The sequence below is a fragment of the Genypterus blacodes genome, unplaced genomic scaffold (genome assembly GCF_046128005.1).
Source record: "Genypterus blacodes isolate CSIRO-AG114 ecotype Tasmania unplaced genomic scaffold, CSIRO-AGI_Gbla_v1 ptg000007l_1, whole genome shotgun sequence".
Taxonomy (NCBI): Eukaryota; Metazoa; Chordata; class Actinopteri; order Ophidiiformes; family Ophidiidae; genus Genypterus; species Genypterus blacodes.
The window spans coordinates 320,474-340,485 of NW_027466821.1; the positions used below are offsets into that span (position 1 = coordinate 320,474).

Consider the following 20,012-nt stretch of genomic DNA (forward strand, 5'->3'; position numbering starts at 1 on the left):
GGGACATTGGAAAAACTAATATTGACATTGTAATGTTTGGATTTCTGGCCTCAGTTCATGACTCTGTGGTGGCAGATAAATAAAACAGTGTGGATGACGTGACAACACACTGACATATTTCCAGTACATATACAATGGGGTTTGATTACAGAAATGCTCAACTATACAAACAAAGTTCATACAGTATATGCTTGAACAGAAAGCATTCAGTAGCTCTAAACAATGAGGGTTCTTGAAGAAATTCATTGAAAAGGCAGTGACCAAGATCTGCACTAAGAATGCCATATATGTTTGGATTTACTTCTCTTCTTAAAATCTCTTATCTCAAATGAATGCAGCTAATGTGCAAATAAACGAATAACGTCAGTCGCACAAAAGATATTGCGACACATATTCACAACCGTATGTGTTGGCTTCACGGCTTATCAATGCTGGTGAAAGCACACAAGTGTGAGCAGGAGCAGTGCATCCCAAAGCCTTGAACCCAATCTATGATGTTTTTATTGACATCAACTGCTGTTATCCACTGACACACTGAACAGTCCATAACTGACTGACTAACAAGCTGTAGTCTCGTCCTCATTGATCAGGCAATCGTAGACAAAATGATACTCAACACACACTCAACTTCTTATCTGGAGTGGCTTGCATGAATTTTTTTACTGATAACTGTTGGGGACGTTACAAAGTGTACTGCATACACTGCTGAATTAACAATGCACTCCATCTCCCAGAGGGAAGGCTCTTTTACATTCTAATGAACATTCACTATGACATTTTTCAGGTAGTGAGCATGTTCGCTTGGAGACATGTGATGCATTGAGAAGGGCGTCATTGTTCTACCAACACCAGGGCACAAAATAAACTCACTTTTTTTTGTTGAAGCATCAGAGATCAATTCCATTTGAAGCAAAACGGTGGAATATGAATGGGAGAAGTATGCAGTAGGAGTTTCCTATGTTAAGTTGGAGATTACATTACATTACATTACATTACGGTCATTTAGCAGACGCTTTTATCCAAAGCGACTTACAATAAGTGTGTTCAACAAAGGTAGATAAAAGAGATTGAGAGAGATGTGATGTTTTTGCAGCAGCAGAAGCCATCGCCCTTGACCAAGGCACACGGTAACAAACCTGATAACCTTCTGACCTTCTGGTATTCCAAGAAATACGTCTCTTTGCCATCACACATCACAAAGGTGAAATGTGTTTTGATCTAAAGTCTGAGCCTGGTCATGTGTTCCAGAGATATGGAGGTGTGCTGTGGTTGTATAACTGTTAGCAGTGACATGCGTAAGAATGTAAATGTTATGACAGTGAGGGAGCCAAAGGACAGGTGTGTGAGGAGAGGACCAGGTCTGCCTTTTATCTGTTTACCTTATTATCACGCACGGACAATCGCTGCTGTCCCACCACATGGTAGAAGTATGGATCATCTGTTTTTACTTATCAATTTTGCCATTGATTAATCAAATAAACACTAACTTTTTTAGCAAATAAAGGAGAATTGTGTGTATGTTGGTGTCAGAGTCCTCCAAGCTCTCCTAAGGGTGCAGTGTGTCCAAGTGGACTCCACGTCATTAAAGAAAACTTGTTGACTTTGACCATGACTGTGACCTGCTGTTCTGTTGATTTAGCCATGACAGCTACAGAGCCCCATGTTATTTCCACTTTAACATGAAATGAATTTGCATGTTGACTGGTATCTTACCTCCAAGTCAAATCTGTAAAACTCCAAACTCTAACTCTACTCTAGTAGCCAATGAGTCGAGTGCCTGACAAATCTTTGATTTACACTAAGTATATTCTATGTTTGTGGGTTCACATTCCATGGAATGCTATGGAACATTTTTACTGCCAGAGGTGTGTATCTGTCTGTTCTTTTGCTCTATGAATCAACACGAACCAGATCTGTCATCCTGCAGCAGCTACCCTAATGTCGGTTAGAAATTGTCCTCTATCTCCAGGCGTTTGACCTAACAAAACTTTCATTTTCATTTCAGAGTGAATGATGGTTAGATTAGGCAGGCATTCAGCAAGTTTACAGCAAGATAAATGAGCCTAAATACGTAAGCACTGTCTCCTTACTAAGCCACCCTCCCGTCCCCTGGTCCCTGGTCACCCTACCTGCTTTGATCCAGTCCCATTCTGCCTCTTTCCAGCTTCTCTGCCCTGATTACTCATTGTCGTGTTCCGGTTTTAAGGTGGATGCTGCCCAGTGAGCCGGATAACCCCAGCCGGTCACTTCCACCAGTGAAGGAGAATGGAAACATACAGTATCATTACCACATCATTGCAATTGTTGCCTTCATATTGCATGTTTGGACAATTCAAGCATAGCCTGGCCAATGAAAATAAACAATCAAGGTAAGAAGGTAGAATAAGGTCATAGCGTTGAACATGTTTCTAAAAAACTTCCGACTGGATTGGTTTTATCCGTATTTTTTGTGCAAATTTCACACACTCGTTTCACAATATCGTGACTTAAAATGCACAAAAATACAGGATGTTCACATTTTTACAATTTATGCAGATTGACCCACTGACATTGGCAGTATCAAGGGTTAAAGTAATTTCATTATATTTATATTTACTGTTTTTATGCTAAACTATATATATTTATTTACTGCCACAACATTGTGACTTGAGCACCATGCTTATCTCAGCACCATGGCCCAGGGCGTCGAAACTATGTGACAGATTAAAGTGGCCTGCTTGCTGTGGATACTGTCTCGTGAAATGATTCGGCTTTTTTCCTTTTTTTTCTTGGTTTAGAGCCCAGACTGATGACACGCCGCAGACACACTGACACACTGAGGAACTGCCACCATGACTTTAACTTTGACCTGAACTGAACTGATCTGTCCCTGAGCATTTCTCAGAAACACTGGAGGTAAAAGTTTAAAGTTTAATGGAGGCAAAGGTTGGATGGAATGTCTATTAAATAAATATTACATATATGTTTATGTTATGAGGTTAAACAGTGAAGCCACTAAAGGAGAGCTTGGAGGGAAATGTCATACTGCCTGATTCTGCTCAGTGATGAAATACATTTGTGATGATATCTCTCCTCCTCTACCTCTTCTTCCTCCCTCTTTCATCCTTCCTTCCAGCTGCTAATACTGCCAATACCTCTTCTGCTTGTCCACCAAACCCCCCCTGTTATTTATTGACTCCATTCGCTCACACAACCATCATCACAAACGTGACTTTCATGGTATTTCATAAACGGTTTCCCCTCAGCTCCTCTGCTTTGTTAGTTTTGTTATTCAGACTTATAATGATTGACTCCAGTGGGCACCATTGTCAAGGTCAATGTCACACAACCATGAAGGAGGATCAAATCTATGAGATAAAGGTCTGTACAGAATTACATCATATTTGAGGTCTGCTTAAAATGGAGGAATAGAAGTGCCAAGGTGACTCATCCCAAATGGACCAAAATGTTTTTTTCCATGAAGTATGGAAAAATACACAATACACAATCTTAACGATGACTCATATAGGAACATTGGAATCCATGTCCTGCTTACTGTGTAGATCTAAAACCCAAAAAGGAGATACAGGACACCAAGACACAGCGTCTCCTCCTCTCCTGTCCCTTACACAATGTACTCTCTTTCAGGAACAAGTACTGTCATAGAAGAAGTTGTAGTCCCGGTTGATGTCATACACACATGCACACACACTCAAATCATACTCTATACTCCATCGCTCTACAGTGTAGTTCTTTATTTTACAGAATGGAGGACATTTTTCAAACAGTAACGGATAAGACGACTTTTCCTTTTCCTACCATAAAGTCATGTTTAATGGTTTGATGACATACAGATATGAACAAATATATAACTTATACAAAGATAACTTAAATAAACAACTTTTTTTAAATAGTTCGGCTAAATATACAGTATATTTATATATATATATTTATATTCACTGGTGCACAAAATGTTCACAATCATCCTGACGCCACATGGAGTGCACCAACATCGACACAAACACGTTCACCTCAACAAATGCAACATATATAAAAGGAACCTCATCCGCATTCACACATTCATTACAACGACTGAAATTCAAGTTGTGAGACACTAACAACACAGATGTTTTACATTAAAGTGCTTTCCTGTCACCCTAAAGGAGTTCATCTGACAAATGGAAAACAAACTTGGCAAGAGAGACACCAGGAAACACATGAAGACATTTTACACGTTCACTATGCACGCCATTCCGTGCAGACATCCCCGTCTCTCTTTGCAGTAGGGAGCTGAGACAATATGTTTCTCTTGATACAAATGTGGAGGTATTAGCAGTCAGCAGTTGTACACAGTTTGCTCACGCAGTAATGCAGAGATTATGGCGCTACAGAGCGACGGCTGACACTCTCCAGTGACGCCGCGTCTGCGTCCGAGTGACGTCACAACCAAAACACACTGTGTGCAAAATGGGAAGTCAAGAGGACAGAATAAACACAGGAGATAAGTGTCCTGATACACTGTGTACAGCAGGTCAAACACAAATACACACACACCGTTTGGTGTAATATGTGTGTAAAGGTGCATTTTTAAAAAAATAAGTAGAGAGATCAACCAGGGTTTTCAGCATTTTGAAAAGCCTTTAATGATCTGTCACGAGACATTGATTAGCTCCGTTACAGCAGAGAGAATGGCATGTTTCACCTCAGCAAGCCTTTGAACATTTTAGATTTAAGACTAAAGACCAAGCGATTACTGTCCTGTGGCCCCCCAGGCCTCCATGATTACAGGCAGGCAGACAGTGAGAGAGAGGAGGCAGGGGGCGGGGTTACAACAGGCTATAACAAGAAGAAACAAAATGGTATTATTGATTAATAATACCAAGTCAAAAGAAAGAAATAAGAACACACATCAAGATGAATCAGAGTACCATCTCATATGATAGAAAGAGCACTGGTATCAATCATGTCAAGTATTACCAGGAATTTGATGAGTTTACCGCTGCGATTTGGGAATATTAAAATTTCAACCCTAAGATATTCTCGTGATTTAGAAAAAGTTGGAAAAAAAGACACAACAACATTTTAAACTGTGTTCCTACTGTGCAACTTTCAACCACTCTCTGCCAGTTACAATGGAATAAGAACGAGGCGAAGGTTTTTATAGTTTAGATAGATAGATCTGTTTAAACGTTTAAATTAAGTTCTAAACTTACTTCAGCTAGTATGCAAACACAGAAAAGGAAATCTCAGGCCACTTGTATTTTTTGCTGAGAGCTTTAAAATCAGGCGCTCTTACACCTAACATTTTGGTTGACGTGGTCTCTCATTGGAAACCCGCAATGTAACAGCAGAGCTCTTAGTTCTCAGGACTAATTTAGATCCATTTGAACATAGAACATGTTCAACAGTTCTACTCAGTCTAAAGGGAACCGACCATTTGACCTGAAGAATCATGGCAATGTGTTCACATGCTTGGCATAAGAGGACACTATCATGGGGAAACTGCTTTTAGTGTGGAGAAATATCAGCAAATAATGACCCAAAACATACAACCTGACTCTACTGTACTCTGGGTCCTTTTGGGGTCAGTTCAGACTATCATCAAGTCCCATTCAGATCAGATCTCTGTATGTATATTTGCTTCTCCAAAAATGGTCAGCGGTTGGTGTTTTTGGTTTTGACTGGTCCGTTGCCACCATGACATTTAATATCTGCAAATCTTAAGGCTACATGCGTGCATATGTGTGAAAGGCTGGCATGTTGAGTGTGCAGGCTGAGGGAGGTTTAAGGACCCCCTCCCCTCTGTCCTCCTCTGCTGTGGCGGCACATATGACTGAAGTGATTAGGTCAGGTTTATTAAACCGCTGTCAACCTCTAGTCATGACTTGCAGGGGAACTTATGAATCACGTGAAAGAGCTAATATTTCAGACTTAAGGGGGAAATGCCAGCAGCGGCTCCATGGCTCCACAGCTCACTTTGCTACCTGGTGTATCGGCCAAACTGTCACCATAATTCAACACTGAAACTGATCCTTGGGAACTCAGCGTAGATTCCTTTCCATATATTGAATGTTGAACCTCCTCTTTCCTTTTTCAGTCTGGAGTCGACGAGTGGTCCTGACTTTAGAATGAATGCTGTGACTTGTCTCAAATGTAAACATTGGTCCTGACACCAAACGTTCTGGTGGTATTCTTCTCTTCAGGGGGGGAGGCAAATAAGGTCAAGAGTTCATTGGGTCGTGTCGACTGATCTTTGGGAATACATGAGTTTTGACAGGGCTCCATGTTTGATCAATGAGCTGAGGGATGACCACCGCTGAAGAGGTCGCTCAGGATCACAGAGATAAGGTTGGGCCTCTCGATGGTGTTGAAGACAAGCCTTCATTCTTACTATAGCAGGATTAAAGATGTCAAAAAGGTCAGGAGGGACACCGAACACGAGCTGGACTTGACCTGGGTGTCCCTGTTCTCAGGGCGGTAAGGGATATGAAGTCCAAAGGGATACAGCCATTTGAGGATAGATATAAGTTACGCACTATATCAAACTAACTAAGACTATCAGTAATACGTTAGGAGATAAATAACTGCAGGGTTAGATAGATAAGACTTGCTGTGGGGAGCCAGGAGGTATCAACCACCGATTCATCCGTAACTATGGGGGCTCCTGGGATTGATAGGCGAGGAGTCTTCTCTGCCGCTCTGTCCAATGAGCTGATAGAGTCGGTGGCTGAGGTTTTGCACTTGGCAGGTTCCGAGCACACAACCCACTCTCATGAGCTGACCGTGGTGGTGACCCCCTCTTGATCCAGAGTGGGTGTGTCGGCGGCCTCTGATCGCCCTCTGATGGACCCGCTGCGACGTCTTGGTGGGTTGCGCCCACGCCAGGCCGGGCGATGCCACTCTCACTCCTCTGACCACGTCTCTGAGGAAACCAGGCAGCCATTTTGCGTATTTGCCCGTTGGTGAAGACGTAGCGGCGGCGGCGGCGACATGAGCCTGGCTTCCTGGAGTGAGGGCCGTTTCCTCTGTCTGAGGCCTCAGCATCATGAGGAAGTCCGAACTAAGAAAAGGACAAAGCAAAGAGAGGCAAACATTAAATCACAATTCCAAACACATGTCAACTCAGAGCTTCTAAATGTTCCTGTTACCATACTTGTGACATGTAAACATATTGGTGCTCCTACTGCTTTTGGATAAAACATTCACCTTTCACGCATGCCAGAACTGTAACTATAACAACAACCAGCATTAAAGGCAGATGGTAATTTTGCAGAAATCCAATCTGCTTTACAGAGATTAGATAAACAAATCATTTGGCCTGCTGTCTGAGCACAGCGTGGCTCTCTGCTCTCTTACTCATCCATGTGGACACCGTGCTCATGTCTTAATGCACAAGATAAAGGTTAATAGCTTTTTACAGGGACTGAAACAACATGTGCTCTGAGTCAGCCTCACTTATTACATTATACAATCAAAACCTGCACACCGCTGCGTTTTAATGCCCCGGTGGGTTTCAGCAAACAGGAGGATTTAGTTTGGGCGGCAGTTTCCCAGTGATGGAGTACATGCACTGTACAAATACTGCATATCAACAGGTTCTTTGAACTATTATACGCTTGACAATTAAAACTATGAAGTGAATAACACAACTTAAGGGGAAACCTATGTGTTTGCAATGATCTCAGTTCTGGAATTTAATTTATATATTCCACAGGAGAGGCAGGTACATGGAATGGGAATGGGAATGGATGGATGGATGGAAGGAAGGAAGGATGGAAGGATGGAAGGATTGAAGGATGAAAGGATGGATGGATGAAAGGATGAAAGGATGAACGGATGGATGGATGGTAGTTAGATGGATGAATGGATGGATGAATGAATGGATGGATGGATGGATGGATGGATGGATGGATGGATGGATGATGGATGATGGATGGATGGATGGAAGGATTGAAGGATGAAAGGATGGATAGATGAAAGAGTGAAAGGATGGATGGATGGATAGCTGGATGGATGGATGGATGGATGGATGGATGGATGGATGCATGGATGGATGGGTGGATGGATGGATGGATGGATGAACAAGAAGCATCTCCTGCCTCTCACCCAGTGAAAGCTGGGATAAGCTCTGGGAATAGTGAATGGATGGGAAGTTGTTCCTCAAAAATTCTAGCAAACCACACTGAAAACGAGTACACATCTTCCAACACGTAGACACAAATTGTCACCTAAGCACAATGCGCTTTTATAGACGAGCTGACTTATAATGCAGGCGTTCTGCAGTGTGGTGGACTGGCAGGAACAGGGCGTTCAGCAAACACCGACCAATCGCCATCTGTTCACTGTTTGAAAAAGACAGTGGATGCTCACAACTTGAGCCCGTCTCCTTGCTGTACTGTCGCCACCGTGTTTGCACAGGCCACTGTAACTCTGGGGAGTATTAATCCATTACCGGTGCTGAAGGTCGGGGAGATGTACTTAGGCAAAGGCTGTTTAACAGAGCAGCCGCTGGAAAATCTGACAAATGTGCTAAATGTTAGAAATAGCCTCTCCTCTTGCCATGAGGGCTAAATACAGCAGGGCAAATATATCTTCCATGTTTGGTTTTCCCATCAAGGGACACCGTCTCCCACAGCATCAGATTGTGAACATTTTTCCACAAGTCGCAGCGGCGATGATTTATCTCATTACAAAGACTTAAGCTCCACATGTGAAACGCTGACGTGTGTTATTTCATTACCCGGCCATTACTCACACCAAGGATGGAATGTAAGAAATCACAGGCTTCTAAAGCAGCAAACCACTTCACTTCACTCCACTTCACAGTCTGTGCTGTGCTGTGTGTGCTGACTAAACTGGTATCATCATGTGGACAGACAGCTGATCCAACAATAGTGGCAGGATAAATAGTTGCATAATGGCAGGCCACAGAGAGCAGCAGGAGTCATTTCCAGGACAGGCTTGGTGTGCCACATCACCAAGTCACACCCACCTGGACTGCCAAGCGAAGAGACTTGACTCAGTAGATCTGGGCTCATGAGTTTAAAGGAGCAGCGCTTTACCAAACTGGGGGAAATATTCTCACATTTGGATTTGATGCCTCAGTAGCCAGGTTATGATTGTTCCAAGACATATTTCTCTCTCAGAAGTGTCTGGTTTTGTCTTCCTCCTCTGTGTTGTGATCTGATTGAGAGAAATTAATGCATAACGGAGGATAAAGCCATGAGGATTTCTGTTGCTCAGCAGATAATCAGTTACTCTCTCTGCTTTACTTAGATTAAGGGCATTAATGTGAATGAGATTCTGATGATTTAACAGTTAATCATACGAGGACACGCACCCTTAACTGACCTTTTGTGGCATGGAATCAAAACATAGCAGAGCTACAGTCTCGCAGTATTAATGATAAGTTTTTTTTATCAGTCCTTTTATATGCCCTTACTGAAAAAAGTACATGATTACGGTTAAGACTGAGTGTGTGCTGCTTTAATCAGCAGTGCATGTGGCACATTGGTTTATAATCTCCCACGGGGTAACAGTGGGGAGATTGTTGTCAGCGTGGAGGAATAAAGAAAGGGTGATTGATGTCACACCAAACAATTCTTTCCTAAACCTTTTGAATGTTCCAAATCACTCACTTAATCGTCTTATCGGCTCATTTGTGTCTATTATTGGGTTCTAACTCTTTAAACATTTGGGAAAAGCTGATCAGTTGATTTATTCATTTAGTTCCGGTTCCAAATTCTCATTTAGGAGTCTGGGCTGTGTTTTTTGTACTTACTGGTTTTCAAAATAAAAGAATTGTTGAAAATAGTGAGCAGTTGCAGCTGAAAAATAACATTTTTTTTTGCAGTATTTGATTTGATTCATATGTTATACTGTATTTGAAAATAGATGAGAATAAACTCATTACAGACCTTAAATGACCTTGGGGGAGAAATGCTATGAGGTCAGGTTAAAACAACACATCTGCTGTTATTATGACTTGTATGTACTTGTATGTACTTATATGTACTTGCATGTACTTGTATGAACTTTATGACTCAGCTGCTGAAACACCAGCACAGCATCAACTTGCATGTTTCCTCTCTCCTCAGAAGCCTCCTCTTTGTTTCCATTTCTCCCTATATGATCCCCTCTTATAGATGTATAGTATACATGCACATCCAGTCTGGTTAAGCTGTTTGTAACAGTAGTGGAAACCTGCTCTATAATGACGTAGAGGGTGGAATTTGGGCCTTAGCCATTAATCCACAGTGGAATTCTCTACATGGTGGGTTGCTGCCTCCGTCCCTCCAACAATCGGAGCTCAATTGTGGTTAAACTGACCCCCCCATGGAGCCACACAACTGTTTATGTGGTTCATATTGTGCATGTTAACAAGAAATCCCACATCAGAGCGGACATACTGTGATTTACTGTAGAGGGAATCCTGGTTTCAAACATTCTGAGAGCCTAAAAGTGACTTGTGAGAACTTCAGAGTGACAAAGTGAAAGTACTGTTCTATGATAAGGTCTAAACATTTCAAGGTTTAGACTGTAAATCATCTTAAGCTTAAGGACAAACACGGTTAAGTCGCTCAGCAGCCAAGAAGCCACCATGTGTGAGGCCCTGAACACATCACAACAAAGCTGCACCTACAGCATACATGCATACTGAGTGTATACGCATGCTGGTCATTCTTGCTACAAGTTCCAAATCGTCATCATCATCATCCGGTCCAGACAGAATAGGAGCAGACAGGATTAAAAGTAACAAAAGCTTGACCGCAAATCAGCTTTCCATGCCGCCTGTCCCACAGCAACAAGCCGCTTCCCGCTTCTGGAATCTGTAACGTAAAGCTGCTTCACTGCGAAAGCCATATTTAAGCAGTTGTTTGGCTCCAGACGCCGTCTATTTTCCCATACAGAAAACCTCAAGATGTGTTATGTAAAGCGACAATGAAGGGTATGTGCTGCATGTAATCCAAGGGACATGCAATTTCTCCTTGTTTGGAAAAGCGCCCGCCAGCCATTGTTACACTGCATTTTTGTTGGGTCCTTATCAAGGGGACAACATGGACACAAACACAGAACAGGGAGGGAACGAAAGACATCGGAGTTAGGCAGTCTCAGCATCCGAAAAGGGGAAAGAAATGTAAAGCCATGTCTGTTATTATCAGCCTGTCAACCGGTGATGTTAAAGAACAGGATGTGCTCCATTGCGCGGAGAGCAGAGAGGGAATTTATTGTCCTTATAAAAGTCAGACGGGCCATTTATGGAAGATGTGAATGGTGAGAAAGGTGGGGGATTGTGGAACTGGGGCAGAAAATTGTGTGGTCACAGTATATTTGCACACAATAAAACACAGTAAAAATGTCATCGCCATCCAGTCGGCCTTTAGCGAACACGACAACATCTGATTGCAGGGTATCATCAGACTGAGGCCGGTGCAGACATGACTCACAGGGTTCTACCCCCGACTGTGGTGAGCCCAGCCTCATCAGATGCTCCAGGGGGGAGAGCTGGTAGTGTTGCCCATGGTGCCACCCGGTGAGGATGGTATGATCCTCCCTGAATCTCTGCACCATCTTGGTTCACCATTACAAGACGCAAAGCTTCTCTACAGTCTCTCTAGGTTCTGACTCATTATGTTTTCAAGTGGTTACAAGGTTATGCTGAGTCTGAAAGTCCTCTTATTTTACATTTAGATTTTCAGATAGACACAAAAAGGGATAAAAAAAATCCTGTATTTCCAACGGGAAATCCATAGAAAGCTTAAAGAAGTATAATTTTTCATCCATTTAGTCTAAGCCATTAATTGTGACCAAACCACTCCTCTTGTTCAGAAAAAGCAAAATCATTCTTATATTCTAGTTAGTCCCCATTTGGTTCAGCTATATGTCTGAACATATATGCCAGCTGTGGGCCCAACATCCACCAGGAGAGGGCATTCAGACACTGACTGATCCACATTCCACACTGCTCCTCAACACTGCAACTTCACACACCCATTTCATCGCACTAAACTTTCCTGTCATAAAGAAATGGATACACTAATTGTGTGTTTCTGTGTGTGTGTGTGTGTGTGTGTGTGTGTGTGTGTGTGTGTGTGTGTGTGTGTGTGTGTGCGTGTGTGCATGTGTGTGCATGTGTGTGCATGTGTGTGCATGTGTGTGCGTGTGCTATTGCCCGACAGCTTATGCCTGGTTATTATGATTGACAACAACTACTAGGTGGAAAAGTACAGGTGTCAATCAGTGCAACTGGAGACTCTCACTACATCAGTGTTGTCGATGAAGTAACTGTCAGATCTGGGTTTATTTGGCTACATCTACTCTATACACACACACACACACACACACACACACACAATTTGGCACTGACATTACTGTCAATAAAACAACACAAACCAATCTCATAACTGCTTTATGATCCTTTATTTGCTTCTTTACACGTAACAACCTGAGCCTTCAGCTAAAAATAAAGCCATGTTTCATAAAGTCACTCTGACCTCAAGGCTGGGAACAAAGATAGCAGGCAACATTTACATACAACATTACAACATAGAAATATAAATAAAGGGTTTTTGTTTTTGTTCAGTGGTGACTTTTGTTTTTATAAATCAAGTGCCTTTTCAAAATGTTCAGCCATGTCTATGTTCATGTTACACACGGAACACGCCTGTCAAACAGTTCTGTCCCCACAGAACAACTCTTATCACAAGGAGAGACAAAGTGATATATTGTATCACTTTGACCCAGCACTACGACACAATATGGAACTTTCACTTTTACGCACTTCTGATGCGATATCACACACACACACACACACATAGGCACTCACACGCACGCATACATTGATCCCGCTAACCAATCCAGCTGTTGCGTTTCAGTGTCGGTGTCTGCAGGAGCGAAGTGCGCACCGAGATAAACCTCAAACTGCGATTAAAAACAGAGTAAAGGGTCTTATTAGCTACCGTGACACCTGTGTTCACCTGTAACGTGTGTATTAACGTAGTTACCGGCGCTTTAAAACTATGAAAAGTAGCAATAACTTCAATCGAGGTTGTGTGAGGTGCGCTCTTAACCCAAACAAAGGCAGTGTAAAGCACAAAGAAACCGACTGCACAGTAGCTCAACGTTCATGCTTTAGAAATTTAAATACTTAAGTGACTGTTGCTAATTTAATCATTAGTAGTCACATAATGAATGGAGTCGTGGTTGATCTGGCTGGTAAATTGGTCTCATTTGTGTTTGTTTGTTTTTCTCCGTATTAATATTTAAAGTAATGCGGCGTCATGAGAGAGATTATCCTGTACTTTTAAATGTTTAACAGGGGATTGAGCCAATCAGAGGGCAGAAGCGTAACCCGGCCCTTTGTAAAGTAGTAACACGGCTCTTACCTGCTTGTGTCCGGGCGATCCTCCGCCGGCAGAGCGACCAGCTGCTGGAGGGAAAACAGGCTGATGCAATACACAGTTAGCGGGAGAAGGGACTGCATCTCCGGCACTGCTTTTCACTCTACACACCCTCTACGGAAAGGATGCGGTGGAACCGAACCACCTTGGTTTGAAGTCCAAAATCCAGAGAATGAGGGAAGGTGAAAAGTATCAAACTTTCACTTTCCAAAAAAAGTTTGAAGTTTGGCTCCAATATCCAGGCTTGGCAGTAGGAGATTGCAGATAAAAGCTTTGGAAAGAGAAGAAGAAGAGATACATGATCAGTTAAGATGTTGCAATCAATCATTGCATCACTGCGGCTTCTATATTCATTTACGGCACCGGTTTTAAAACACATGGACTTAATCTGAAGTGGCAGTCTGCCCACTAAAATCCACATCCACATTTCTGCATAAAGCAAACCCCCATACAACTTAAACAAAAAAAAACATTAACAAAAAAAACATTGCATACATTATTATTACAAGTATAATTAATAATATATAAGCACAAACGGTTAATAATTAAAATAAACAAACTTACTCTACCTCCTCAGTTATAATGTGGCAGAAGAATGATTTGGTTTGGAAATGTTTTGCCGTCAATCCAAACGTGTTGGTCAAGAATCAAGTTCTCCAGTGTGAATCAGAGGGCTTGGTGACATTACGGGGTTTAAATACCGGGTGGGCGGAGTTCCCAGCACCAAGTAGAAAGGCTGTAACACTCAGTTAGAGTGCCTCACTGATCTAGTCGGCACATTCAAACAAGTTTGTTTCTGACAGGTAAGGTGTGGGAGCTAGAATATATACATATATATACACGTAGACAAAATGTTAAAAGTTACAAGCCACCAAATTGAATTTTGCAGTGTTGTAATAGCAGCCATGAAATACAGAAAGAACTGAGCTGCACAAATTCATTTTAGGGTCCGGTCTATTACAGGGATAGTGATATCATAGGAGGTTACAACTAAAAGGTCACTCTAAACTCGAGGGGAGTGGAGTGCAGTCACATGCAGACTGGACACATTTATTCTACATAAGAAGATTTGAGACTTAATTGTGATTTATTACAACTCTGTACATGGATATTGTTGTCATATAGCTCAGAAGTTTACACAGAGGTCACTGTAAACAATTGAGCAGCACAAACATACACTTTAAGCCCCTCTCTGCAACATAAAGCCCATATGGCACCATGCAGGTTCATACAGGAGAATTACACGTCTAACGATTCTTCTTTAAGGGTTAGGGTTGTTTTTGTATAATATATATCGTGATCCATCAGGGAGTTGTACCTTTGTGAATGAGGTGTGTCATAAGTTGTTTCTTGCACGCTTTATTGTTGAATGACCCAAACTTTCAGTTGTTGCTACAACAGTTATAAGAGTCAGGCCGCACGTCTCAACGTGCATCTGCTGAGTGACTCAGATGAATCCCTTTTTTCTCATTACTCAAGATTTTTGCACAATATCCAAACCCCCTCCTTTCGGTCTAGCTTGATTTACTTGATGAAGCCACTCACTTCAATTCCACACACCTAATCCTTCATGAAATACACTTTCGATTCCAAGAAAAAACAGACAGTGGCCTCTCAGCTGACATCTTTCCTGGCACAAGAGATGCACTAGACATCCCAGCAGGAGGAAAGCATGAAAACAAGAGCCAGGGCTGGAAAAACAGACTCCATGAGGAATTTAATCATCTACTGTTTGTTATTTGTCAACAGAAAAGTAATTTAAAACCATTCCTCTCAAGCTTGCGTGCTGTGCAATTGAGGATTTTGCCCTTAATGTGATATGTGATGCCCGTGTTGCGTGTAATTTGAAGCGTTACTGAGGGATATTCACTCCGACTGCTTCGTTAGTGGCAGTTGCCAGCTTCTCACCCGAGCCGCTCTCATCTTACCGCTCGGCTCAGCGAAGATCTTTGATCGCCTCCATCAAGTCTCTTGTGTAGTTTCACAACTTAAAATGCTTTCAGAAAAGATCAATCGAGTTTTTTGGCCGGGGTTCATTTTCCCAAGAACTAATGCCAAAAGTACAGTAAAGCTAATTTGATGTGTTCTTTTGAAATCAGAGAAATCACGTCCTTCACATTTATTTTGTGCAGGACAGTTGATTGTTCCGTGTCACCTGTTTATTTAGACATGACGATGCAATGATTCTAAGCCTCACTGAAAATGTCCCCACAAAGAAGGCTAAGTAACTCATTTATCACTCAGACTTTGCTGTGGAAACAGGTCACTCCTTCATTGATTTTGACCCCGTTTACGTAATAGTTTGCTGGCATGTGACAGCTGCCAGTGAATCGGGGCTCTCTGGGCCCTGAACACAGGCTTTCCGACTGTTTTGATCACTCAGTCATGCCCTCGCTCTATTATTCTGACAATTAGCGAACATGAGTACATACACTGTGGACGTGGTCATTGCAGCAGTGGGCGATTTTAAAAGGGCCTCCATCAGCACTTTGCCTTTGAAATCCTCCGAAAAGGAAAGGCTGGGGGTCATAGTAGACTAATCAAAGAGCAGAAGAACCTTTGATTGATTGTGTACATAGTGGCTTTGATCGGGTGAGATTGGGACAGAGGCCGCCAAATAAACAATCTTATTCAAAACAAACCCCTCCCAAAATGTACTTGTCCCACAAATTATGAGCTGAAACCCTTCAAAAGGCTGCAGTCTGAGGTAATTGGCTTGACTGACGCGAATGCTGTGGACTTGAGTCACATGGCAAATTAACATAAGACTTGGGACTCAGAACTTGACTTGGGCTCGTGAGATTTTTCTTGTGACCGTTTTTTTTTTACTTGGCTTGACTTGAGGACTTGAGAGGCGAGACTTGTAACTTACTTATGACTTTGATTACTCCTTCCCACCTCACCTCATCATGACCACAACAACAACACACCAATCTACAACGAATGCCAATACTCACTCACTATTGTGTCTTATCTAATATTATATCATACAGGACATCAGGAAGTATCAGGGGTCATTTTGCATAACTTTGTGTATAAAAACAGTTCAGTATGTCATAGTTTGTGTTGAAATATGTTTATAGTGGTTTCTGTGAAATCAGTAATAAACACATCGGCTCTCAGATAAAAGCGATTCATCCTTCTAGCACTTCAAATGTGATCTGAAGTGGTCTGGAGGACTTCACATATACAAACACACAACACAGTGCTCTGAGGTGGTCTAATGGCTCCTCTGTGAGAACATCCTGCTTCTGTTCTGAAGAAACGCCACGATCTTCTCTGTGCAAATAACAACCAGGGTGTTTTGTCAATTCTGTCTTCACACATCTCTCCTCTTATTTTATTTAAAGCAGCTCACAGAGTGTGAGCCCCACCAGTCGGGCCATTTTAAACAGAACCTTTATCAGGCAGCACAGTAGCAGTTCTCTAATGATTGCTGCCCCCTAGTGAAGCTCATTTTAAAGTCAACTACACACACACACACACACACACACACACACACACACACACACACACACACACACACACACACACACACACACACACACACACATACACTCACACACTCACACACACACACATCCATGAATATCCATGAATAATCAATTTAGAGACATATATGATCTCTTTAGCTCTCAGTCATCTTTATTTACATCTTTGTTTGAGATGGGTGTTTGGAACTGCTTGTCCTCTCTGTCTGAGTCCTCCCAGTCAGGATTGTTGTGTTTGGCAAGGCTAAATGCAATTGCATTAGTCAAAAAGGAATGGTGATTTACTGTTTTATTCTATTCTAGATTTGTTTCAGGGAATTTAGAGGATTTAGTGTTTTGCTCAAGGACACATCAGCAAGAGAATTAGATAATTGGTAAATTCAAATATTTATAATAAGATGTACATAGATGAAAGTTGACATCATCCTGTAAAAACTGTATTTACCCTATGAGATCATCGCATCAACATCACTGATGCCATCCTGGACTCTGCCCACACTACTGTGCCATGTTCTCATAACCTCCAGCGGCCGTGGCTTCCTGCTGTTTCAATTTCCATCTACTTGTACCTCATATTGCCTATTTTACTTCAGGGTCTACTCAAAAAGTTAAACAACAAGAATAATACTAATAATACAACCCTCTGTCTTTCTCTCTATCTCTCTCCTTTCCCCCCTCTTTCTGTATAAAAAATGATCTCCAAAATGTCCTATAACTGTATGCACACTGTCATAATGTCATGGCGTAAAATGTTTGCTTCAATGAAAACAAATAGTTGAAATAAAAAGTAATTACCTATTTTTGTCTGTTTTCCAAGCATACCTATTTCCAGTCAGTACAGAGAAGTAAGCACATAATAAAAATACTACACTATTTAGTGTATGGATCCTGAATCTGCCCCTGTATTCTGATTGGCATAGAGATTTCCGTTCATAACTTTGTGAGTAATCCTGCTAACAGTGAAATAAACGGATGTGGGTGAAAACAGAGCTGCAGATGGTCAAAGGGTTGATCATTTAATCACACCATTGTGGAAATGAAACCTACTTGTGCCCTATGGTGCATGCATGCATGGAGTTACTACTGCAGCTACGGTTGCATGACTCCCACCTCCTATCCTGTTTGTGCACTCTGTACAAGCTACAGTGGTTTGACAGATACAGAGACCTAACCAATTGGTCTCAGTAGCCCACTTTGTTTAACCATTTACTTCTGAGGTCAAAGAAAATAGACATAGAAATACAAATATTTGTATTCAGACGACATTCTTAGCCAAGTGTCTGTTCATTTAAACCCAGTAAGACTCAGACCAGTCACTGGTTTCTTAATCTGTACATTGTAATGTTGCATGTTGATCTCAAGGTGTAAAAAAATTGGGGAACTTCAGGACCGACGACTTTGTTTTACCGGACGCATTTCTGTAGGTGTCAACCTGAGGGTTTGACACTTATAATCACAAAATGAATGAAAACATAGTATGATCACATTCAATTAGTAGAGGCAATATTTATATAAATACAGACAATATTTGTTTAGTCACAACAGATAGCTTGCATGGCTTTATTTTTCTCTCTCTTTCCTGGATTGTGTGGGTAAAATTATTTGCTCCAAAGCATGGAGATTTACTGAGGTTTACTGTACACAAGTGTTGCAACATTTAAACAAGATGCAGGTGCTGCAGTTTCAGAACTCATTTGTATATAGGAAATATAAACTGCTTTCACCCCTCTGCTTATATCAGCTAGAGGGAAATGAACCTAATGGGTGCAGTGTCTGCTTCATGAAGTAACTAATGCTCTTTTCATCACCTGAGTGGCATGAGAATTGACTGCTGGGATTTCCAGTGAAGAGTTATGATGTGCATGAGACTAACCGCTTCCTCTCTACTGGTTAGCTGAAAGGAAGTCACATCTTTCTTGCATCCTGCACAGACTGTGGCTCTGTGCTCTGAATGGGGCTGCTTATGACTTATACAGAATTAGTGGTGGGACGGAAAAGCACCTGCATCTTCTCTTTAAGTCTTTCCAATGAAAAGTGCAAAATGAGCAGTTACTTATTGTAGACTTCTTTCTACCTTATGCTTCCTTCTAAACCTGTGCGGAAATAACTGAACTGCAAAGTAAATGAGTCAACGAATTCACAACTGTCAGTTTGGGTGGGGATTTTGGCAGAATCCACCTCCTCTGGTAGAATGTATGTGCAATGGCATCTGACTTCAATGCACATCTCCCCTGTTAGTTTCATTTGTGATCTCCCCCACAGACTTCTGCGATCGAGCTTAAGACAGAAGGCTGAAGGTGGATTGAGTGCAAGGGAGGAGGACTCAAGTGCACCACATGGGTAAAAAAAGAAGAGCAGATATTTAATGACTCAATACAGGGTGACACACGGAAAAAAAACAAACTAAAAGACACAAAAGAGGAACGGTTAAGAAGTGAACTCGAATAACAGGTCTAAAAGGATGGGCCACAAAGGAGGGGAGATCTAAAACAAGGCAAATTGCTATAGGAAAACACAAGTACAGGAGCTAGAAAAAGGCTCAGGGAATACAGGGAAAACTAAGAGCAGCTCAAACTGAGCAGCAAAGAAAAAAAACAAGATTTAACTAATCAAGAACGAACACAAAACAAAAGGGTTAAAGCAGACTTACTTAGGTAACAGGGGCACAGAGGATAAAAGAGAAACACAGACAGGAACCAGAGAACGAATCAGGGTACAAAAACAACCAATTTATTGACAGAAGACACTTAAAAAGAATACAAACAAGGAAAAACAGGGAACGAGAGTATGGAAGAATCAGGAAGAACCAAGCAGACTAAACACTCACAGCATAGATGACAATGGGTAACAGGTGAGAACAATTACACAGGTGGGAACAATCAGGTAACACGAGATAGGAAACGTAAGGGCGGGAAGTAAAGCAAAATATACAGCAGGAACAGAAAATACTACAAAATAAAACAGGAAATCAGACAACCAAACACAGGATTATGATATTCTGTAATACAATACAATGCCATGAAATTAAATGAATGGAATTTTATTAGCATTGAAAAATGAAACACTCAGGAGCATTATGTCGCTCTTAAAACAATATCCTGGTTATTCCTGATTGAGACTTTTTGTACCAAAAATAGGAGAA

The 20,012-nt window shown here is 41.6% G+C and overlaps 1 protein-coding gene across 2 annotated transcripts; it reads right to left on the reverse strand.

Annotated features, from left to right (window-relative positions):
- Nucleotides 1–3,767: 3,767 nt before the first annotated feature.
- adm2a (adrenomedullin 2a) lies at nt 3,768–14,035 on the reverse strand. 2 transcript variants are annotated; one of them, XM_076150559.1, is made up of 3 exons: nt 13,949–14,035; nt 13,365–13,650; nt 3,768–7,039 (listed from the first exon to the last, which is right to left on the reverse strand). In XM_076150559.1, exons 2-3 carry the CDS (start codon nt 13,460–13,462, stop codon nt 6,622–6,624), a joined length of 516 nt encoding a protein of 171 aa, XP_076006674.1. In that variant the 5' UTR covers nt 13,463–13,650; nt 13,949–14,035; the 3' UTR covers nt 3,768–6,621. The 2 variants fall into 2 exon arrangements, with proteins under 2 accessions (XP_076006674.1, XP_076006681.1); XM_076150566.1 differs by having other exon boundaries at nt 13,944–14,035.
- Nucleotides 14,036–20,012: the final 5,977 nt, after the last annotated feature.